Raw genomic sequence first — 24,308 nt, forward strand, 5'->3', positions numbered from 1 at the left:
AACGTACTTATGACGGAGCTGAGTTTTCAAGTTCTGCTGCGAGGGAGTCAGACACGGAAAAACTGCAGCCCACAAGCGGGGTGTTGGCTTTCTGAGAGAACACGCAAGAAGATGTAATTTTCAGGGTCAAGCAAGGGAAGGGAGCCACGCGCAGCATGCCGGAATCTGCGACACTGGCGCCGCGTTGTCTGCTGGGGTTTGTAGTCCCTCCCAGGGCAAGGCTCGCCAGAATTAACATTTGCTACACTCAGCCACATCATTCACAAGTAAAGTGCAGCATCCTTTCGTAAATCACAGAAATTCCAATACACAGAAAATTTACAAGCTGACATCCTTAGTCTAGCCCTTGTACGTCCTTGTACTTGGCTCGGAGTACAAGGCTCCGGACCCCGCAGCGCGTGCGCATTGCTCACGCCCCTGCGCGCTGCGGAGGCCACGCCTCCGGAAGACGCCACCGGCGAGGCGGTCTGGAGACGGTCTGCGCAGGCGCAGTGTCCCCGGGCCAAGATGGCTGCGCGGTGTTCCCCACGCTGGTTGAGGGTGGCGGTGGGGACCCCCCGGTTGCCGGCTGCAGCGGGGAGAGGGGCCCAGCAGTCCCAGGGGGGAGTAGTGGCAGCACCCCTGTGTCGCAAGCTGAGCGTCTCTGCCTTCGGCCTTTCCATGGGCGCTCACGGCCCCCGGGCGCTGCTGACATTGAGACCCGGTGTCCGACTTACAGGTGAGGGAGGCTTCCAGCTCCGCGGAGTAGCGGCTCCTGGGACTGGAAAGAGCCACTAGCCCAGCTCTGGCTACCAGGGTAGCGGGATGGAGGTGTCTTCCGGCTCGAGAGAGGAGTTACTGAGGGACCCAGGAGGCAGAGAGGCCAAGGTGCTGGATAACCCAGAAGCCGACGAGGGGAAAGAGCTGCGAGGAGCTGGAGGTGGTGAAACGCTCCGGAGGCCGTGAACCTTCACCTCTGTCAACAGTCACCCTCTCTGTCCAGGCGGCTGCTCCCCTGTCCTAGTCCGTTTTCTCCACGTTCTAGCTCTTAGTAGAAGAAATAACTAACATTCAGTGAGTGCTAGGCACCCAGTAATCTAGAGAGATGCAGGTGCTTTTCCTCGTTAAGGTCAGAAAATGTGATGAATGGTCATTTCATAGCTTTCATCCGTAACTTCACGTGGTGTAAATGGAAGAACATTTATCAGCCTTTTTTTTTTGAGGATGCTTAAAGTCAGTGAGTGCAATAATGTAATCTTAACATTTATTGAACAGTGTGCAGGAGGCATGGTTTCTCTTTTTAGTGTCTTTCAGAGTGACAGGTATTGTTGGCGTCCCATTTTATGGAGAAACAGGTTTAGATGTTAAAGGACTTGGAAAAGTCACAAAGCCAAAAAGTGGTAGTCTTGGCGTGGCACTACCTTATTGCGGGAGGTAATGCCAAATTGGTGTGCATTAAGCCTTGAAGAGCCACAGTCTTTTCTTTCTCTTTAAGAAAATATCTTAAAAATTATTTTGAGTTCTGTATATGTGTGTCTCTGTGTGAGTACGTGTTCCAGAGTCCAGGTGCCTAAAGAGGCCAGAGGCATCTTATCGTCCTGGAGTTACCAGCGGTTGTGAGCTGCTGTACTTAGGGGCTAGGAACTGAACTTGTGTCCAGTACAAATGCAGTATGTGCCATCCCTCCAGCCCTCTTGATGTTTTCTTTTTTGTTGTTGTTGTTTTTTTGTTTGTTTGTTTTGGGTTTTGGTTTTTGGTTTTTCGAGACAGGGTTTCTCTGTGTAGCCTTAGCTGTCCTGGACTTCCTTTGTAGACCAGGCTGGTCTCCAACTCACAGCGATCCGCCTGCCTCTGCCTCCCGAGTGCTGGGATTAAAGTTGTGCGCCGCCATGCTTGATGTTTTCTTACACCATGTTCAACTACTTAATTTTCAGTGGACTTTATTTCATCGTTATTTTGGGTTTCCAGGGATCAAGCATAGGGTCTCATGCATGCCTTAGAGCATTAAAAAAAAATTATTGTGTCTTTGTATGAGAGAGACATAGAGGCCTAAACAGTCACTAAGTATTACTTTTGTATGAAAACATAACTGAAGCCGGGCGTGGTGGCGCACGCCTTTAATCCCAGCACTCGGGAGGCAGAGGCAGGCGGATCGCTGTGAGTTCGAGGCCATCCTGGTCTACAAAGCGAGTCCAGGACAGCCAAGGCTACACAGAGAAACCCTGTCTCAAAAAACCAAAAAAAAAAAAAAAACATAACTGAAGAGCTGCAGTTGGCACTCCTCAAGTCAGCATACGCTATCTCTCAAGTGATATATTTGTGGAAGTGGCATCCTTTAGTGAGTGTCCCATACCAATTCTAAGAGCATCAATTTTAGTCTGTCATCATTCCTCAAGTCTTAAAATCAGATGACATAAAAATGTCCCAGGCAGGGGCTGGAGAGGTGGCTCGGTGATTGAGAGTGCTGAGTGCTCTTCCAGAGGACCCCAGATTTAATTCGTAGCACCCACATGGCAGCTTGCAGCTGTCTGTGGCTCTAGTTCTAGGGGATCTGGCACCCCCTCACAGACATGCATGTAGGTAAAATATCAATGCACATAAAATAAAAACCATTTTTAAAAAACCTTTTCCAAGCAGAAAGCCTTGTCATGTAATGGATGAGGCATTTTTTTTTTTTTTTTTTTTTTTTTTTTTGGTTTTTCGAGACAGGGTCTCTGTGTAGCCTTGGCTGTCCTGGACTCACTTTGTAGACCAGGCTGGCCTCGATCTCACAGCGATCCGCCTGCCGGATGAAGCATTCTTGGAACAGTGTGGAGACTAATCCTACTCTGTGTTCAAAAAAAGCAAGACATTTATTCCACATACCCCAGAGAAAACAAAACAACAACAACAAAAACCCAGATTCTTCTTATAGTTCCTAATCATTGAAGCCTTTATGATATAGAAAAAAAAATTGACCTTGTACTAGTTACCTGTGGTTATCTACAGTTTCACTTAAGTTCTCTGCTGATGTTGTTGAAGCTGGTAAGGCTGCCAAACTTCTGCCACTAATAGACTCATCCTGGCAGTGAAGGAGTGGGGAGAAACCAACCAGGCAGGTCCCAGGTAAAGAGGAGGTCGAATCCAGGGTCACCAAGAATCCAGTTCTCATGTGTTCTCCGGTCTTACTGAAGAGACAGCAATAATCTCATAACTCCTCCCCTTTCCTATTGTATTCTGATCGGCCCTGGTCGCTCTCTGTTTTATCCCTTCTACATGTTCTCAACTTCTCTGGCTGTTTTCCTTTTTTTTTTTTTTTTTTTTTTTTTTGTTTGTTTGTATTTGTTTTTAGTTTGGAAATGGTGTCGTATATTCCAGGCTGGCCTAGAACCTGCTGCTCCCCAGCTTTGCTCTCATTTTAAGTACATTGAGTTTGGCGTCTAGTGAGCTCAGAAAGGAACAGCCCTATAGCTGGGGCTTGTTTGTTCTCTCACAGGTATTTCGTAGCTGGTCATTTATTTATAATTCCCTCTTGTTGGACGGATTCCCAGGCTAACTTTCTTGTTTCACTTCCAGGAACAAAAAGTTTCCCTTTTGTTTGTACTGCCTCCTTCCACACAAGCGCTTCTTTGGCCAAAGATGATTATTACCAGATACTAGGAGTGCCTCGAAATGCCAGCCAGAAAGAGATCAAAAAAGCCTATTATCAGGTTTGTGTTGGTTTCAGATCTACTGACAAGACTGTGGAAAGATTGCTGGTCATCTTTTTTAAATATATATTTTATTTTAGTTGTTAATGTGTGTATGTGTCTGTGTGTGGGCATGTGCACATGAATGCAGATGTTCACAGAGGGATTGGATCCCCTTGGGATATAGTTACAGGCAGCTGTGAGCCGTCTGACCTGGCTGGAAATTTAATTCAGGTCTTCTGGAAAAGCAGTATGTGCTCTTAGCCACTGAGCCACCTCCTCAGCCCCGATTGCTGTTGCTCTTGTCTGCTCCTTATTGCCTTTGTATACAGCTTACTTAGGCAGGTCACAAACAGCTAATTCTATGGAATGATCTGAGAAAGATGGAGTTTTGGATGCATTTGGTGCACAGTGAATGTGGTATCAGTTAATGCTGTTTTAAGAAAGAGAGAGGGGGCCTGGAGAGATGGCTCAGAGGTTAAGGGCCCTGACTGCTCTTCCAGAGGTCCTGAGTTCAATTCCCAGCAACCACAGGGTGTCTCACAACCATCTATAGTATGATCTAATGCCCTCTTCTGGTCTGCAGGTGGACATGCAGGAAGAGCACTGTATACTTAATAATAAATAAATCTTTTAAAAAAGGAGAGAGAAAAGGGAGCAGGTATGATGGCCAAGTGGGAACAGGTGTTTGTCACACAAGGGGCACCTGAGCTCAATCCCCTAAATCTGTTTATGATCAGAAGGAGACTGCCACATGCACACCATGTTGTCCACACTCTTATCTCTTTCTTTCTTTCTTTTTTTCTTTTTCTTTTTTCTTTTTTTCTCGAGACAGGGTTTCTCTGTGTAGCCTTGGCTGTCCTGGACTCGCTTTGTAGACCAGGCTGGCCTTGAATTCACGTCAGTCCGCCTGCCTCTGCCTCCTAAGTGCTGGGATTAAAGGGGTGTGCCACCAATTTATCTATGCTTTATTGCAGTCACTGTCACAACTTTATTAAATAATCCCTCAAAACGTTGCACAGCAAGCCAGGGGTGGTAGTGCATGCCTTTTTAATCCCAGTACTGGGGGGAGGGGGGGCGCGGGGACAGAGGCAGGCAGAGCTCTGAGTTCAAGAAAAAGAAATAAAGTCTAGCAATGGTGGTGCACACCTGTAATCCCATGGGGGGCAGAGGCAGGTGGATCGCTGTGAGTTTGAGGTTACCCTGTTCTACAGAGCTAGTTTTACCACAGCCAAGACTACACAAACCCTTTCTCTAAAAACCAAAGCAAATAAGCAAAATTGTACAGTAGATAAACCAAAATATTTACTTCTTATTTTACATAAATTCAGTACACCAGACATGCTGTGTAACTATTTGCTCTCATAAAGGTGTCTTTTTTTAAAAAAAAGACTTATTTATTTATTAAGTATACAATGTTCTGCCTACATGTAGGCCTAAATGCCAGAAGAGGACACCAGATCTCATAGATGGTTGCTGGGAATTGAACTCAGGACCTTTGGAAGAGCAGATAGTGCTCTTAGCCTCTGAGCCATCTCTCCAGCCCCAGGAGTCTGCATTCTAAAGAACTAGTTGACTATATACATATATATTTGTTTTGTGTTTTGTTTTTTGTTTTTGGAGTCAGGGTTTCTCTGGGTAGCCTTGGCTGTCCGGACTCACTTTGTAGACCAGGCTGGCCTGAAACAGCAATCTACCTATTTCTGTCTCCAAGTGCTGGGATTAAAGGCATGCACCACCACGCCTGGCTGACTATATATTTTTAAGCTTTATTTATTTGATTGTGTGCATGAGTGTTTGCCTCATGTATGTATGTGTACTGCCTGCATGCTTGGTGCCTTCAGAGGTTAGAAGAGAACATTGAATCCCCTGGAACTAGAATTTTAGATGGTTGGTTGTGAGCTGCTATATGTGTGGATGCTGGACACTGAATCCAGGTCCTCTGCAGGAGTATTAAACGCTTGTAACTGCTGAACCATCTCTCCAGGCCCTGCTTAAATGTTTTTGGAAGAGATTTCTGATAGATGAGGAATATGAACATCTGTGAAGGAATGATTTATTTTCAGATTTTCAATCTTGCTTTCAGGATTTGTTGCTGTCTTAGACAAATGCTATAAAGAGGCACAGTTGTGGCTTTGGGCTCTGTTTTAGTAACCATCTATATCTGTACTTTCTTCCCCCTTAGCTCGCCAAGAAGTATCACCCAGACACGAATAAGGATGATCCCAAAGCCAAGGAGAAGTTTTCTGAGCTGGCAGAGGCGTATGAGGTAAAATGGCTTGTGCCTGTGGTCATTGCCATTCGGCTCTGGGCTTGCATTAGAGTCCGCTGCACCGGGCAGCCTGGCGTGTCATGTGTCCAGGGTGGTGTGCGGTCCCTGCTCGGGTCTCACGCTAGTTCTTTTAACTTAGAATCTCAATAAAGAAACAAGGCTTGTGAGATCACTCAGCGGGTATATGTATCTGCTGCCAAGCCTGAGAACTGAGTTCAATCCCCAGGACACACAGGGAGACAGAGGAAGCAACTTCTACAGGTTGTCCTCTGAGTGCATGGTGTTCCGACACCCACACATGTACACAAAACAAATAGATGCAATTTTTAAAAATGAGACTAGGAATGGTAGGAATGGTGACATATACGTAATTCTAGCGCTGGTGATGCTGAGGCAGGAGAATTTCTGCAAGTTTAAGGCCAGCTAGGGCTACATAGTCTGCCTTAATACAGAAACAAAACAAGAGCTGGCCATGGTGGTGCACACCTTTAATCCCAGCACTTGGGAGGCAGAGGCAGGTAAATCGCTGTGAGTTTGAGGACAGCCAAGGCTACACAGAGAAACTCTGTCTCAAAAACCAAAAGAAACCCAAAAAACAAAAAATAACAAGTTTCATCTGTATCAATAAAACTCCTCCAGTAATTTATATTGATAGCTGATTTTGGGAAATCCTGGTTAGACTGCTTAAGTTAGCCCTTGTTTGATGACTTAAGGTAGCAATTGTAAAAGTAGACCATAAAACATACAGGGAAAAAATATTGACCAGTTACAAAGTTATTGGGGATTGGCCATTTGTCTTACTGTTCTACTGCTGTGAAGAGACACCATGATCATGGCCACTCTTTTTTTTTTTTTTTTTTTTTTTTTTTTTTAAAGCTGGAGTTACAGACAGTTGTGAGCTGCCACGTGGGTGCTGGGAATTGAACCCGGTCCTTTAGAACAGCCAGTGCTCTTAACCTCTGAGCCATCTCTCCAGCCCCGATGGCCACTCTTAAAGAGGAAAACATTTAATTGGGCCAGGCTTATAGTTTAGAGGTTTAGTCAGTTACCATCATGGCGGGAAGCATGGCACCACACAGGCAGACACGGTGCTGGAGAGGTAGCTGAAAGTTCTAAATATTTATCAGTAGGCAGCGGGAAGAGATCCACTGGGCCTGGCTTCTAAAACCCTTAACACTCACCCCCAGTGACACACTTCCTCTAACAAGGCTACACCTCCTAATAGTGCCACTATTTATTTGTCTATGGGGGCCATTTCTTTCTTTCTTTCTTTCTTTCTTTCTTTCTTTCTTTCTTTCTTTCTTTCTTTTTTTTTTTTTTTTTTGGTTTTTCGAGACAGAGTTTCTCTGTGTAGCCTTGGCTGTCCTGGACTCGCTTTGTAGACCACACTGGCCTCGAACTCACAGCGATCCACCTGCCTCTGCCTCCCGAGTGCTGGGATTAAAGGCGTGTGCCACCACGCCCGGCTGCCATTTCTTTTTTGTTTGTTTGTTTTTGTTTTTCGAAACGAGGTTTCTCTGTGTTATCTCGGCAGCCCTAGACTCACCTTGCAGACTAGGCTGGCCTTGAACTCAGTGATCCGCCTGCCTCCGCCTCCCTACTGCTGGGATTAAAGGTGTGCACCACCGGCTCTATGGGGGCCATTTCTGTTGAAACCACCACACCATTCATCTTGGACTTGCCTATCCCTAATGGGTTCTGCATGTCAGAGTTTCTATGCTCAAGGGTCTAGAGAGTGACATAGAGTTAAAATTCAGTGAGTATGAGGGCTTTATCCTCTGCCCACTATAGCAAATCTGCGAGAGCTAATAGCGTCTATATAATTATAAAAGAGTTGTTGAAGTGGCTCAAGATCAGCTGCTGAGGGGCAGGAGAGGTGGCTCATTAGAGAAAGCATTGACAGCTCTTCTAGGGGACCCAGATTCAATTCCCAGCACCCGTATGGCAACTACTCACAACCATCTATAACAAGGGATCCAATGCCCTCTTCTAGCTCCGTGGCGGGGATGGGGGGGGTGGTTTAAGACAGGGTTTCTCTGTGTGGTCCTGGCTGTCCTGGAATTCACTATAGACCAGCCTGGCCTCAAACTCAGAACCACCTGCCTCTGCCTCCCAAGTGCTGGGATTAAAAGCATGCACTTTTATACCACTCCCGGCTATCAGTTTTCTAAGAATGCCTTAAACCAGTGAAATTGACAGGATTGACTGTCATACCCTGAACTGTGTTTGATCACTAATTTTTAGAGCCAGGGTTTCTCTGTGTAACTCAGGCTATCCTGGAACTTGCTCTCAGTTTCACCTGTCTCTGTCTCTTGAGTCCTCATGCTGAAGGTTGCACCACCACTGCCCCATTATTTTACATTTTATATTTTTCTGCTTTTATGGTGTTGAGAACTGAACCTAAGCTGTACACATGCTTAACAAATGCTCTACTGCTGGGCAATGGCGGCGCCAGCACTTGGGAGACAGAGGCAGGTGGATTGCTGTGCGTTCGAGGCCAGCCTGGTCTACAAAGTGAGTCTAAGACAGTCAAGGCTACACAGAGAGACCCTGTCTTGAAACAAACAAACAAACAAACCAAAAAACAAACAAACAAAATGCTCTACCACTGAGCTCTAATGTGATTTTTTTTTTCAGATCCATGTAAGAAGTTTATTGGGGGTGGGGGCAGTTACAGAGACTGCCTCTGGGAATACGAGAGGGGAGAGCATGATTTGGATTTGTTGTTGTTGTTGTTGTTGTTGAAACAGGGTGTCACTTTGTAGTCCAGGCTGCCTCAAACTCATCTTCCTGCCTTAGCCTTCTGATTGGTGGGATTACAGGCATTCACCACCATCTTCCCGCCTTAGCCTTCTGATTGGTGGGATTACAGGCATTCACCACCATCTTCCCGCCTTAGCCTTCTGATTGGTGGGATTACAGGCATTCACCACCATGCCTGATGTTTCGCACTTAATAAATGTGACAGACTTAGTTGGCGTGAGCTGTTGTTGTCTGTGTTCCTGAGCCTTTGAAGACCCAGAAATGCCTGACTGCTGTGTCATTTTCGTCAAAGGTGTTGAGTGATGAAGTAAAGCGAAAGCAGTATGATGCATACGGCTCTGCAGGCTTTGACCCTGGGGCCAGCAGCTCTGGGCAGAGCTACTGGAAAGGAGGTCCCTCTGTTGACCCTGAGGAGCTGTTCAGGAAGATCTTTGGGGAGTTCTCATCATCTCCTTTTGGTGATTTCCAGACTGTATTCGATCAGCCTCAGGAAGTAAGTTTCTTATTTATTTATTTTTGTTTTTTTGAGAAAGGATCTCACATTGTAGCCTTGGCTATTTTGGAACTCATTATGCAGACCAGGTTGGTCTTGAACTCACAGAGATCTGCCTGCCTCTGCCTCTTAAATACTGGAATTAAAGACATGTGCTGCCGTGCCCAGTGTTCCTAATTTCAAGGGATCATTTAAGTTTGAGTACAACAGAGGATTTTAGTTTCTGTTTCTCAGAAAGGCAATGGAATGATTCAAAGGCATTTGGTGGGAAGTTAGGACATTTGAAAAATCCTTTTGAGGCCAGGCATGGTAGTGCACGCCTTTAATCCCAGAACTTGGGAGGCAGAGGCAGGCAGATCTCTGTGAGTTTGAGGCCAGCCTGGTCTACAAAGCAAGTCCAGGACAGCCAAGGTAACACAGAGAAACCCTGTCTCAAAAAAAAAAGAAAGAAAGAAAAATTCTTTTGGTGGTAATGAGCTCATACACTGTGATGTCATTATCAATAGCTGCTTAATCCGGCAGCAGCAATGCCCCTCAGAAACCCAGAAGAGTGATTCATCTATAGTAGCAGTTCTTACCCTGTGGGTTGTGACCTCACTGGGGGCCAGTCACACATGAGAGATCCTGCACACCAGATATTTACGTTGCGACTCACAACAGAAGCTAAATTACAGTTGTGAAGTAGGAATGAAATAATTTTTTGGTTGCGGTTCACCACAACCTGAGGCAGCATTGGAAAGGCTGAGAAGCATGCATTCTAGAGCATGCTCTGTAACTCTGTGAGAGCTCAGTGCTGCAGAAGATCTGCTGCCTCTTCAGTCTTGTCCTAGTGAGACGTTGCCAGCTTGAGGGAGGAGGAGAACCGGTTCATGATCTAAGTTGCCATAATGGGTCCGCCGAGCCTTTTGTAAGTATTGTCTAGTTGGCTTTCTGTTGCTGTAAGGAAATGCCTGAGGCTACTCAAAAGGTGGAAGATGGGCTGGAGAGATGACCCAGAGCGTAAGAGTGCGTGCTGCTCTTGCGCACAACACGAGTTCAGTTCCTAGCACCCTCATGGTGGCGGACAACTGTCTGTAAGTCCAGTCCCAGGGGATCTGACTCCTCTTCTCTCCTCCTTGGGCACTAGGCACATGTGGGTGCATATACATGCAGGCAAAACATAAAATAAAAATAAAGTGGCAATGTTTCTTTCATCTTATAATTTAGATTTTTTGTGAATGGGCTCTTGATTCCGCTGTTTCAGGACCTGTGGTGAGGCAGTGTACCATGTCAGAGACTGTGGTAGAACAAAGCTGTTTATCTGGTCCTGGGTATGAAGGAAAGGAGGGCAGACTGGCAGCCCCAAATTCTCTTTGAGGACACATCCATCCCCAGTGACATAAAATCTCCCACCAGACTCCACCTCTTCAAGGTCCCTCTACCACCCAGCAGCAGTAGTTGGAAACCAAGTGTTGGGCCTTTGGGAGACTCTGAATTTAGACCAAATTGAGTACTGTATGCAGATATTATTCATGTCTTCAGTTGAAGAGTACATTTCTACTTAATACAATTTAAAATCTCTCTGTGTAAAACTGGATCGGGCTGGAGAGATGGCTCAGAGGGTAAGGGCCCTGACTGCTCTTCCAGAGGTCCTGAGTTCAATTCCCAGCAACCACATGGTGGCTCACAACCATCTATAATGAGATCTGATGCCCTCTTCTGATGGGCAGCATACATGCAGGCAGAGCACTGTATACATAATAATAAATAATTAAATCTTTAAAACTGGATCAACTAAGTGAATAGCACCCATTCTTAACCTGGCAAAGTATCCAAGTCCGAGCGTTTGGTGGCTAAGGAGTAACTACAGGTGCTGGCCAGTGCCCTGTTGTCCTGAAACAGCATCGCTATAATTGTAAAGCTGTGACAGGCCAGGCCTCTCTTTTTTAGTACATCATGGAATTGACGTTCAATCAAGCTGCCAAGGGTGTCAACAAAGAGTTCACCGTGAACATCATGGACACCTGTGAGCGCTGTGACGGCAAGGGGAACGAGCCTGGAACCAAAGTGCAGCACTGCCACTACTGCGGCGGCTCAGGCATGGTAAGGACGCGCTAGAGCCCCACCCTACTCTGCTGCCCACCTACCTGTGCTGCTCCAACCATTCCGTTTCTCTGTTTAGCTATTCCTAGGGCTTGGGCTGGGTCCCAAATGATTGCACCAAGCTGGCCTCAAGATAACTTAGTGGCTGAGGATGATCTTAAACTTGTAATCCCCCCCTCCCTCCCTCCCTCCCTCCCCCCAAGTGCTAGTGTTCCACCCTGGCTCTTTTAGGGAGTGGGGATAGAGGAACAACAGGGTCTCACTGTTTAACCCAGGCCGACCGTGAACTTATAGTAACTCTGTAGCCTCAGGATCTTCAGTGCTGGGATTATAAATACGTGTCATCATGCCTGGTTATAATTCTTAAACATCTTTTTAATTATTACATTTACTTATTTATTGTATGTGCATGTGTACCATACCCATGAATGGCAGTCAAATGACAGTTTGTGGGAGTCAGTTCTCTTTCATCATATGAGACCCAGGGATAAAAGTCAAGTCATTAGGCTTGGTTGCAGGTGCCTTTACCTGCTTGTCATCCAGCCAGTCCATTTTATTTATATATATATATATATATATATATATATTTATATATATATATATATATATATATATATATATATATATATATATATACACACACATATTTAATTTTATTTATTGGGATAGGGGCTCAATGTATAGTTCTGGCTGATCAGGAATTTGCTGTGTAGACCAGATTAGCTTCAACTTCAGATTTATTCTTCTATACCGTGTACAGGCATTCCATTTTTGAGGCTGTTCCTGAATTCATGTTTTGTTGAGATAGGGTTAAGTTTAATGTAGGCTGGGTTGGAACTCATTATCTACCCGAGGCTGACTGAACATGAGGCAATCCTCATTTGTTAGCCTTGTTAGTGCTGTGAAAACAAGGGGGAGCCATCATACCCAGCTAAAGCCTTAAGCTCAATCCTCAGCGTGGCCAGGCGTGGTGGCGCACGCCTTTAATCACAGGTGGATTGCTGTGAGTTTGAGGCCAGCCTGGTCTACAGAGTGAGTCCAGGACAGCCAAGGCTACATAGAGAGACCCTGTCTCAAAAGACAAAAAAAAAAAAAAAAAACCAAAAAAATAAACCCAATCCTCAGCGCCTGTGCATGTACACACACACACAAACACACACACACACACACACACACACACGGGAGGAGGGGAGAAAGCCAATCACAATGGTATATATAAATTGATTTAAAATTTTGACTTCAAGCTGGGCACACCTTAATCCTGGCACTCGGGAGGCAGAGGCAGGCAGATCTCTGTGAGTTTGAGGTCAGCCTGGTCAACAAAACCCTGTCTTGAAGAAGAAAAAAAAAATTGACTTGTGAGTTGGATGTGGTTGTATGACCTGTACTCCCTCACTTGGTAGCTGAAACATCAGGAGTTGAAGCTTATTCTCCACTGCATAGCGAGTTTGAGTCCAGCTTTGGCCACATGAGATACCATCCCTCTTCCTCCACCAGAAACAGAAGTTCAGATTAGCAGTGTGAGGTCCTGTACCTGCTGTCCTAGGCAGCGTGTTCTAGGGCAGCACAGGCACACAGCACTTCAGTCCACCCTTGCTCCCTCCCTCTCTTCATGCCCATAATTTAAGGATTTTATTATGTATATAAGGTATTTAGTTCTTATCCACCACCCTCATTGGAAGTGGGGTGGGGAGGGGGTAGTCTAACATAACCCAGTTAGCCTTGAACTTCTGGTGTCTTGCCTCTACTCCCCTTCCCATATGTTGAGATAATAGGCCTGTGCTACTTCACAGGATATAAACTCTTTGTAAAATATGTTTTGATACAACAATGTACTGCATACTTAGCATTTTTCTTTTCTTCAGGAAACTATCAACACAGGGCCTTTTGTGATGCGTTCTACATGTCGGAGATGTGGTGGCCGGGGCTCCATCATCACAAATCCTTGTGTGGTCTGCAGAGGAGCAGGACAAGCCAAGCAGAAGAAAAGAGTGACAATCCCTGTGCCTGCAGGTGGGTCAACCCTCTTGGACCCTGTTGCTTGCGTGATTGCAGAGACGAGGCCCTGGGTTCCCTGGATAGAGGAAGAAGTGGGATCTCTTGTAGTTTTCCTTCGTCATTTTTACAGTATGCCCACTCTGCTCCGACCTCGGTGCTGCAGCTCCTGTCCCAGTGTTCTGTCTCTGTCTCTTCTGTCTTCCTGCAGTGAGGACCAGCATTAACAGGAAACAAGCTAGTTACATGGTGACACCTGTCAGTCCAGCACTCAGGAGGCTAAGGCAGGAGGAGCACAAGTTTGTGGTCAGCCTGAGGTCCTTAGTGAGACCCCAGCTTCAAAAAAAAAAAGGAGAGACCTGGTCAAGTGGGGTTTTCTGGGTAGAAATTACTGTGGGAAGCCCCTACCATAACTGTATTTGGAACTTTTGTTCTCCTAGGAGTTGAAGATGGTCAGACTGTAAGGATGCCTGTGGGAAAACGAGAAATTTTTGTCACGTTCAGGGTAGGTGCTTGCCTGTCAGCTTGTGTGGGGTTCTTGTTCTCTTGGAGTGGTTGCAGCTGAAATTGCTTCTTCTTCTTCTTTTTTTTTTTTTTTTTGATTTTTTGAGACAGGATTTCTCTGTGTAGCCTTGGCTGTCCTGTACTCACTTTGTAGACCAGGCTGGCCTCGAACTCACAGCGATCCGCCTGCCTCTGCCTCCCGAGTGCTGGGATTAAAGGCGTGTGCCACCATGCCCGGCTTTGAAATTGCTTCTTATTGTCGTTAAGGGGCACAGGTGTGGCTGTTCCCAATTAAAGAAAGGCTGCCTGGGCATGATTAGTAACTGTTTTCATGCCTATTTGCAGAGAATAAATCTTCACAACACTGACAAGTTAGAAATGTACCCAGGCAGTGGCAGTGCACTCCTTTAATCCCAGCACTCAGGAGGCAGAGGCAGGAGGATCTCTGCGAGTTCAAGGCCAGCCTGGTCTACAAAGGGAGCCCTGGACAGCCAAGGCTACACAGAGAAACGTTGTCACTGAGGGAGAAAAGAAAAAAGGAAACAAACAAAAAAAGATACACCCCCAGAACATCTATATAAATTGTTGATCAGAGAGCAAAAATTTTGGGGGTAGAAAGGGTTGGTTTATTTGTTTTTTTCAAATAGGGTTTTTCTGTGTAACCCTGGCTGTCATGGAACTCAGTCTGTAGATCAGGATGGTTTTGAACTCAGATCTGCCTTCCTCTGCCTCCCAAGTGCTGGGAGTAAAGGAGTGCACCACCATGCCCAGCCAGAGAGAGCAAATTATAATGGTATAGTTTCATTTGTTTATTTAGCAGTGTCAAAAATTGAACACACAGCTTCCTGCATGTTAGCAAAGTACTCACACCCCTAGCCCCGAAATGGTTTTCTCTGGAAACAAAGACTTACACTTCTAGGTATGTATCTGAGAAAACCCATGCAAGTGTAGCATGTATTGGGTCAGGGGGTGTGTATGACAGTCCTGTTTATAATGCAAGAATGCTCATCAAACTGTTGTGTAGCCGAATGTTGTCCTCTGTCAGAAAGGAAGAACCACAGGGGCCATGAGGCTGCGTCACGGAGCACGGGGAAGGAGGGCAGGCTGTCCAGGCTGTGGAGCACAGGGGACCCTACGAGAGCTGCCAGGCTTGTGAGATGATTGCATGTTGCTTAGGGGTGTAGAAAGACACTGCAAAAGTAAAGGCGTCCTTGTAGTGTTTGGTAAATGCTAAATTCAGGGTAGTAATTAACTGAGAAGCAGAAGGCAAGTTATATTTGTGATTTTTCTTCCCCCTTTTTGAGTGAGGTTCTCCCTGTGTTGCTCAGGCTGGCCTGGAACTCATGATTGTTCTGCCTTAGCCTCCAGAAAGTTGGTGTTGAGGTGTGTGCCCCCTGCCCGCCATGTTTGTGAAGTTTTAGTTCTGTGAGCTTGCTTGTGGGTGCCCTGTTAGCTATATTTACTTTATCTTTTTCTTTGTGTGAGGTTTTTCATTATTTGAGTCAAGTACATATACATGCCTGGAATGCTAACACATGGGAGGCAGAGGAAAGAAGGCCCTGAGGTCAAGGACAGCCTGGGCTATGTAACAACAACCACTGGAAACAATAAGACTGAAAACAAAACCAAGAATTAAGACTCAGGATGTAGGTGAAGGGCCTTGCATGGCTGGCCTTGAAGGTGTGCGCCTGTAGTCCCAGCACTGCGCAGGGAGAGGCTGCAGGACCAGCCATTCAAGGGCATCCTCAGCCCCACAGAGAATTTGAAGCCAGCCTGGACTTGATGAGCCCCTAGCTCAAAACACCACCCCTGAAGAATAAAAATAAACCCTACAGAAAAGCTGGGTGTAGTAGCCCTTGCCTGTTGTCCCACTCCATGCAAGGCTGAGGCAACAGGTCTGCCTTAGTCAATTTGGAGGCTACCTGGGCAATATAGTGAGATCGTCTCTCAAACACACTAAAAATAGTGTGAGGGGTGAGTCCTCTAGAGGGAGAAATCAAAGATGAAGGTGGGCGCTGGACTATAGCTTAGTGGTGGTGTGCCCGGTGTGTGCAAGACCCAGCGTTCTATCCCAGAACTGTAAAACAATCAACATGACCCACACGAACCAGAAAGCTGGAGGCCAGCTGATAGGAATTTGGTAGACAGAGGGTCCAGCTGCTCTTTCCTTCTAATAGTAGAGCAAAGAAATGGGGAAGCGGATATTTTTGTGATATGAAAATATTTGTGAAGCCAGGCATGGTGGCACATGCCTTTAATCCCAGCACTCGGGTGACGGAGGCAGGTGGATCTCTGAGTTCGAGGCCAGCCTGGTCTACAAAGAGAGTCCAGGATAGCCAGAGTGACCCAGAGAAACCCTGTCTCGGGGGGGAAACATTGCATTTGTAAGTCAAAGAAATTCCAGTGCTGGCAGTTTGTCCTGAAGGCAGCTTGTGTTAAAATAGCAATCCGAAAGACTGGATGAAGGTGCACGCACGCGCGCATTTGTCTGTGTGTGTGTGTGCATGCGCGTGTGCACAGTGTAGAGGACAGAGGTTGGTGTGTGGTGTGTTTTTTGATTTTCCCTTATTTTTTGAGATAATTTTTTGCTGAACTTGGAGCTTACTGATTTATCTAGGCTTTCTGGCTAGTGAGCTCCAGAGGATTGACCTGTGTGTACACACACACACACACACACACACACACACACACACACACACACACTCACTCTCTCTCTCCCTCTCTCTCTCTCTCTCTCTCTCTCTCTTTTTCTCTCTCAACATACTTCTGTCCAGCGAGCTCAAGTGATTAACATGTATACACACACACACTCACCTACATGCACTTCCCAGCAGTGTACTGCCGTGCCCAGTTTTTACGTGAGCATTGTGGATTCTCATCCTTGTGTGGCAGGCACTTCCCGCCTATAAATCCTTTTCATCTTTGTAGATGTATGTGTCTGTGTTTAGTAATCTTTCTAATTAGGTAAGATTGGGGGTGGGAATTTAAAAGCCAAGTGCATTCTTCTTTTGTAATTGAAAGGCTGTGGTGCAGGCTGAGGAGGTCTAGACATGGCCCTCAGGCAGCACTTCCATGCTGGTTACACTTGTCTTTCTTTGGCATTAGGTGCAGAAAAGTCCTGTGTTCAGGAGGGACGGTGCAGACATCCACTCCGACCTCTTTATTTCAATAGCTCAAGCTATCCTTGGGGGTACAGCCAAAGCCCAGGGCCTGTATGAGACAATCAATGTGACGGTAAGAGGACATGGGGACAGCTGCCTTTGCTACCCTGGCTCCTTGTTGAGCTTTTTCCCTTTTCTTTTCTTCCTTTCTTCCATCCTTGTTTTTTCTTTTTTTCTTTTTTCTTGTTGAGACTGATGATTATTATGTACCCTCAGCTGATCTTGAACTTGTAATCCAATCGCCTCAGCCTTCCCTGTGTTAGGTACATGCATGTACCACCATAGCCAGTTAATTTTTTTTTTTTTTTTAATGGGAAATAGCTGAGGTGACCTAAACGTGAGTGTCCAGCCTGTCAGGAATTCTAAGAGTTCCTTGAGGAATAATTACAACTCCAGGCACCTCTGCTTACTATTGGTAATAGTTCCTGGTCTGTGTCTCCTCTTCTACTGGTCAGGGTTCCAGGCATTGAGGGCTTAAGTGATGCCCTGTAGTAACTTCTCTCTGTGCCCGCCCAGAGCAGGTGTGAGGGTTGACCACCTCTAGTTCAGGGTTTTATTGTTTTTGAGATGGGGTTTTTCTGGGTAGCCCTGGCTGCCCTGGAACTCAGAAATCAGTCTGCCTCTGCCTCCCAAGTGCTGAGATTAAAAACATGCACCACTGCTGCCCCACAACCATCTTTAGTTTTAATTGCCGCTATAGTGTGCCCACTCTTTTACCACTTTATTTGTCTCAGGGCCTTCTCCAGCATCTGGGTATGGAGACTTTGGGCATCCCTTAGGCCATGGCAGTGGTCACTGTGGGCAAATACTTCCACCTCCACCTGAAGATCACCTGGAGTGTCAGCTTCCGCAGGGTCCTCGCTATCCAGATTTTGAGACTAATGGAGCAAGCTTAGTCTCATACCTGCCTTTATTTTTCTGCTCCTAAGTCACATCTGTTTCATGGGCTCAGCTGTCCCACAACTGTGTGGCTAGCTTGTCCTGCATACCCGGTAGAAGTTCTTTTTGAGGACACATTTCAGAATTGTCTCTGTGTAGTGAAATGTTTTATCTTTGGACAGTGGGTACCAGGGAACATCAGCCCATTCCTTTCTCAATAGATCCCTGCTGGGATTCAGACAGACCAGAAGATTCGCTTGACTGGGAAAGGCATCCCCCGGATTAATAGCTATGGCTATGGTGACCACTACATTCACATCAAGATCAGAGTTCCAAAGTAAGTGTTCTTTGACTATGGCCAAGACTGCCAGACCCCATACACGTAGTTGCAGCGAACAGGTGCCCTTCGAGCCTTTTGCCTGCCAGTCAACCGCCCTTCTAGCTCTTGGCTTGGGCAAGTTTTTTTTTTCCCCATGGAGTCAGTTTTGTCCAATCTATGTTTCCCATCTGAGCATTGGATATAGCGTGTTAGCTTCATTAAATTGTGGAAATATAAAATAAATGGCACGTAGGAGATGCTAAACTCCTGATATATTCTGGTCAGAGTGCTGTGGCACTCAGCATGTGGCCTGCTCCTCCTCTTGGGAAGCCAGGCTCAGCTCTTGTCTCTTTTGTGAGATTAGTTTCTTACTTGCTGCTTCATAAACACACATGTAACATGTACCCCCCAACCCTTGTAAGTATCTGCATAGCTGTAACGACAGTTTAAACAACTCAGGATTTTAGAGAAAAGCTGAAAGGACCAGTATCAATGCAAGACACCCCAAGACCAAGTTCTCAGTATAAAGGACGTTTATTTGTCCCAGAGGAACAGAGGGCAGGGAATAAGAGGCCAAGACAGAAAGCAGATGACTAGAGAGACGGAGGAAGACACAAGGATGAGGGAGGAATTGTAGAGAGGAGATGGCATGGCCCACAGGCAAATGGCCCTTTATAAAGGTAAAGGGGAAAGAAAGCCTGGTTAGGATGAGTTGGTTAATTTTAATTGGGCATGTTAATTAGGAGAGCCAAAAGGGGGGTTTTGACTGCTGAACTTTAATACTCTGATAGCTGGACCTTCTTAGTCAGCCTCGGGAGGGGAAGTGGCCAAATAAGGGAATTTGGTGGCTAACATTAGGAATGTAATCTAATAGTTTTCAGCAAAGCAGAGGGGCAAGGCCTGCCAGAACCATATTTGCCATGTTCAGGCCTGCTAGAGTCCCTTTTGAAGCTTTAGAGTGGCCCTCAGTCCCTCATCACTAGTTCAGTGTGTGCCTCTGCCTGAGACAAAGACTTGGTTGCATTGTGTGCTTGGCCACTAACTGTTACTGGTCCACAGGAGGCTAACCAGTAGGCAGCAGAACCTGATCCTGAGCTATGCTGAAGATGAAACTGACGTGGAGGGGACTGTGAATGGTGTCACCCACACAAGCACTGGTAAGGGGCCTGGGAGTCTCTCAAGGTTACAGGCATTCAAAACAGCATGTTTGATTTCTACTTGCGTTTTCATAGGCCCCCAAAAGTGTCACTGGAAGAGGGGACCTGTGAGTGTGCAGCCATATCCCATCCAAGCTTCTCTTTCACTGCATGCGTAGGGTCACCTCTTGCCCAGCAGCTCTGTGTCTCAGAGCTGTTGTTCTGAGTTCTAGCCTTGGCTCTGCCACTTGCCTTGTGACTTTGGGCACTTCCCTCCAAGAGTTCTTTGTAACAGCTTAGGGGAGCGATGCATTAGACAGATCTGTGTCTTCTGACTCCAGACACCTTACCGGGATTCCAAAGTAAACAATGGAAACAACAATGGAAAAACACTAACTTGTGATTCAGTGAACAGAGTTTTACCCAAGCTCAATGCCATGGTCTGTGAGCACAAACGCAAGTGGTTGATGTGTGGGCTGGAGATTTCCTGTGGCCCTTGTGGCTGTATTTCAGGGGAGGCCTCTGTTGACTGGGACAGGTCAGGACAGCCTGTGCCTATGCTGCACATGTTTCTAGCTCATTGCATCACTTTGTTTTTGTGGGGACCTGGATGGAGTTCTCAGGTCTGGAATGGCCTTAGGTTAGTGTGTGGTAACTCGCAGCCAGTATTCAGAACAGGGTAGCTTTTTCAGCAGAGTGGAAGGAGGATTTGGAGTTCTCTGAAGGAAGAAACAGTAGTGGAAGTGGACATCCCAGCAGCATTTACTGGAATTTTGTTGAGCTCCTTTTGAGGACAGGAATCCTGTCTATGACTTGACCAAACACCAAATGTCATTTATTTTAATGTTTGGATACATAATATATATACTTTTCCCGTGTTCTTAACATTTATTTGTTTGTTTGTGATGGTCTTGGTAGCCTCTAACTTGAGATCCGACTTCTTAGCCTTCTGAGAGCTGGGATTAAGGCTTGTACCACTATACCAAGTCTTTTGTTCTATCTTTAAAACTAAATAGAACATGGGACTAATTATTCCATAGAGCTTTCACTGTGTACCTGTGGCTTATGCTATATGAGTTGTTCTGCACAGAGCTGTTTTCGTCTCCTGCAGGGCTTGGCTCAGGTTGGGGCGTGTGCATTTCACCACATTAGAATGTTGATGCTGTTTTTCTTCCCATTAACTTCTGTTTGTCATTGTTTTCAAAATTGCATCCCATTGGGAATTTGACTCCCAGATGTGATTTTGTAAAATAGTTCATTTGATAAAGTGCTTGCCTGGAATGCCTGAGGTTTTAAAAACAAAACAGAAAACAAAAACAATGGGCTTTTTTATAACCTTGCATAGATGGGCTGGGGAGAAGGCCCTGAGGCCCTCACCTTCGCTTCCTCCTGCACCTCCTGCTAGGTGTATGTAATTCTACTCCGTAGTGCGTGTTGTCTGGAAGGTTAACTGAAAGGGAAAAATCCATGATGCGGCTTCCATGTCTAGGATGGCTAGTCATGGCTAGAACGGTTTTACTCTGTGGCTCCCTGTCTGGGCTGAGCGGGCATCTGTAGCTGCTCCCTAGGACGAGGCCACACAACATACAGGCACAGCATAACAGCAGGGCCACAGCTCACCCTGGCTAGACATACTCATAGAGCCAGAGAAGGAATGCAGTCCTCTGTGAGTTTGAGGACAGCCTGGTCTACAGAGCGAGTTCCAGGACAGCCAAGGGTACCCAAAGAACTCTGAATCGAAAAAGAATGAAAAATGCTTTTAAAACAAAACAAAAAACCACCTGGGTAGCCAAGTGGTGCTGGCGGACTCTTTTAATCCCAACACTTGGGAGGCAGAGGCAGGTGGATCACTGTAAGTTCGAGGCCAGCCTGGTCTACAAAACGAGTCCAGGACAGCCAAGAGAAACCTTGTCTCTGGAAGAAGAAAGAAAAAAAAAAACCTGGGTAATGAACAAAGCTCCTGGGGATGCATCTGAGCTCTAGGCCGTCGCACAGAGCCTGCGATCCAGGCCCTACGCAGGGCACTACTTACTCTGTGCACAACACTTTCTGCTGCAATTCTGAACATCCCTTCTTTAATATGTAACATAAAGGGCTTGTTTAACACAACCAATCTATAAACCATGGGCTTCCCTTCCCTCCTGAGTCCCCTAAGATAAAGAGAGAAGAATTTTGCATTTCATGTCTTTGGTAAATAGATGCCAAACTTAATGTGGCAACACTGTAAGTTACCACTGATGGTATTTCTAATGCATGTTAGGTACCATGCTACTGGCTTTACCACTTGATCTCACTGAATTGCTTAGAAGCTGAATATGTTTTGTTTTGTTTCACTTAAAGAACATCTTTATTTGATCTCCAATATACAATATTACCTTTGATTTATTTTTAAAAATCACATTATGGAGGACAGGACTGGAAATCAGTTCAGGAGCAGCCAGTGGGTAACAACACAGGTTATACTTACCCACTTATTAATGTTTTGGTTTTTTGAGTCAGGGTTTCACGTAGCCCAGGCCTGCTTGGAACTCACTATGTATGGAGTGGAGGGAAACCTTGAACTCTTAACTTTTTACCCCCAGACAGGATTATCCTTTGTAATAGCCCTGGCTGTCCTGAACTCACTTTGTAGACCAGACTGGCCCCAAATTCAGTGATGTGCCTGCTTTTGCCTCCCCAAGTGTTGGGATTACAGGCGTTAGCCACTGTGCCTGGCTAACCTTGAACTCTTGATTCTCCTGCTTATCTCCCAAGATGCCAGAGATAGGATAATGCACACCACACTGGCATGTGACGTACAAGATGCGGTGCACAGCAGGGGGTGCTGTGCTAATGTGTACACAATAGACAGCAGGATCTTTTCTTGGGGTTCACTGCTTATCTTGTAGCCAGTAGTTTGAGTGGTTAAGAGCCTGGGATTCTAGGTTGACCTGACATCATTGCTTCTGTGTACTCATTAAGCATGCTAAGCTGGTGAACTACTGAGCACAAGCTGCTTGTCTTGGCCCTGAGGGCGCTGGCTTTTAGTGGCATTTAGTCGCCTTTGTTATTGTTCAGATCACTCCTTTTTCTCTTGTTTGCCTTGTGTGGGTTTGTGGCTCCAAGAAGAGTTGTGATGTCCTGAGGCTCTGAGTGTCCCATGTGCTTCAGCCTAACACCTGAGGTACCGCTTGCCAGCCTGAGAGTAGCCCCTGTGCCTTTAGTGGCCCTTGGCTACTCCTTAAGTGCCAGCCCCTGGGCAGCTAGGCATGGGTAGGTGGGGCTGGCATTTGCTGTATGGAGGGGTGTGTTCTTGACCTTGATTCTTTCTGCTGTTTGTGCCAGGTGGCAGGACCATGGATAGCTCCGCAGGAAGCAAGGATAGGCGAGAGGCTGGGGAGGACAATGAGGGATTCCTTTCCAAACTTAAGAAAATGTTTACTTCCTGATACCCCTGCTGAGGTAGGAAAACCTGTGAGCTTTCTTCCCTGTTTGCCTTTGTGAACTAATCTCTCTTCTGGTTACTTTAACCAACATGGGACCTCGCCCCTCCCTACCCTACCCAGGAGTTGGGAGAGGTGCTAACTAAAGGTGTAGTGACTATGCACCCTCTTAGTCCTCGAGCAGAGCATGTGTGCTCAGCCTGAGCAGGCTACAGTGGCCAGCCTCTTGATTTGAATTCAATTTAGATTTCCTTCCTACAGAGGTTGAATTTGGGGCTGCCTCGCAGCACTCCTTATGCCATTTCCTAAAGGTCCCTCTGTGATGGGACCAGCTTGCCCACAATCCAGAGGGCAAATTGTGGCGGAGCCAAGCCTCGAACTCAGATCTCCCCCTTCCCACCTGCTTTTTAGCACACTAGTCTACCAGGCAGCATGGTGCCCTGCCAGTCTGAGGCTGAGGAGCAGTGCTTGTTTTCTGTGCCTGGAGGCACATTGTTGTTATGCTCACCCCACGCCCCGAAGCACAGCCATTCTCCAGGGATATGTTCTTCCGAGATGTGGAATGTAACTGTTTGTCTCCTTGGCTCAGGAAAACGGTCAGCTGGAAACTAGATCAGGAGCAGCAGCCCCTCTGGAGTCTGGGGCATTAGACACAGGAGGATCCCAAACAGCAGCACTGAGTCCCCGTCTACAGAGCCCCCTGAACCGCCTCGTAACAGCACAGCTATGTGGCCACACTTCTCTGCGTAGAATGTCATGGTGGACAGCCCCTAGGCAGTGACGTATGGCGCTCAGGCTGGTGGAACTGTCCTGTCCACTGGTAGGTGACTTGCTTCTTCCGGCTCAGGCAGGGTAAAACACTTGGACTCTTCTGGAAGCACTAAAAATCACCTGGAATCACATGTAGTAGAGAGCTGAAAGAATTAAAGGCCAAGCTTACAGCTTAACAAAGCCTTGAGCTGCACAGCGTCGTGACGTGATTAATTTTCCTCTCCACAAACCTCACGGAGGTTCCGGAATACATCCTTCCTGATAGGTGGTCTAATCTAGGACCAGGGGCCGCACACCCACCAGCATCAAGGCACCAAGCGGCTGGAAAGTGGGTGCTAGGGCCGTGGGAGGCACACTGTGGAACACAGCCCCTCTGCTCTCTTCACCCCAGACGGCAGATTGTTTGAGCCAGGTGTGGGGGTGTGGTGGGGGTGGGGTTCCTGCCCTGTTGGACCAAAGTACCATGGTCATGTGGGACAGACTTGAGCCTCTGGAGACAGAGCTTTGCCAGCCAGGCCTTGGCTTTCCCCTCTTCCTGCTGACATTTGGTTTCCAGGGTGTAATTTAAATTACTCAGTGATAAGATTCATTGTCTTTTCCTGTGCAAATGTTAAGGGGGAATAGTGTTGTCAGTGAGGGCTCCCCAGCGCACAGAGCAACTCACTTCCAGCCTCTGCTGGTAGCATGTTGCAGTTTCCATGTGTTCTAAGGTCCTGGAGCTAGTGAAGAACACTTTCTCTGTAGTTTCTTCTCATTTATAATTTACAAAAGCAAAGCATTTATTAGCGTCCGATTTAAGAATGTAAAGTGATTCTGTATCAATGTAAATAAGATGATCTCTACAAAAGATATTTAAAACCGAAA

General features: G+C 46.4%; 1 protein-coding gene across 2 annotated transcripts; it reads left to right on the forward strand.

Moving 5' to 3' along the window:
- The first annotated feature begins 470 nt into the window (after window positions 1-470).
- Window positions 471-24,308, forward strand: DNAJA3 (DnaJ heat shock protein family (Hsp40) member A3). 2 transcript variants are annotated; one of them, XM_084763140.1, is made up of 12 exons: window positions 471-718; window positions 3,535-3,668; window positions 5,833-5,916; window positions 8,975-9,175; window positions 11,105-11,257; window positions 13,123-13,270; window positions 13,693-13,757; window positions 16,862-16,990; window positions 18,018-18,133; window positions 19,175-19,272; window positions 22,576-22,692; window positions 23,263-24,308. In XM_084763140.1, the coding sequence occupies exons 1-11, from the start codon at window positions 508-510 to the stop codon at window positions 22,677-22,679; spliced, it is 1,443 nt and encodes a 480-aa protein (XP_084619266.1). In that variant the 5' UTR covers window positions 471-507; the 3' UTR covers window positions 22,680-22,692; window positions 23,263-24,308. The 2 variants fall into 2 exon arrangements, with proteins under 2 accessions (XP_084619266.1, XP_084619267.1); XM_084763141.1 differs by lacking the exon at window positions 22,576-22,692 and having other exon boundaries at window positions 472-718.

This window comes from Acomys minous, assembly GCF_964271855.1.
Source record: "Acomys minous genome assembly, chromosome: 16".
Lineage (NCBI taxonomy): Eukaryota > Metazoa > Chordata > Mammalia > Rodentia > Muridae > Acomys > Acomys minous.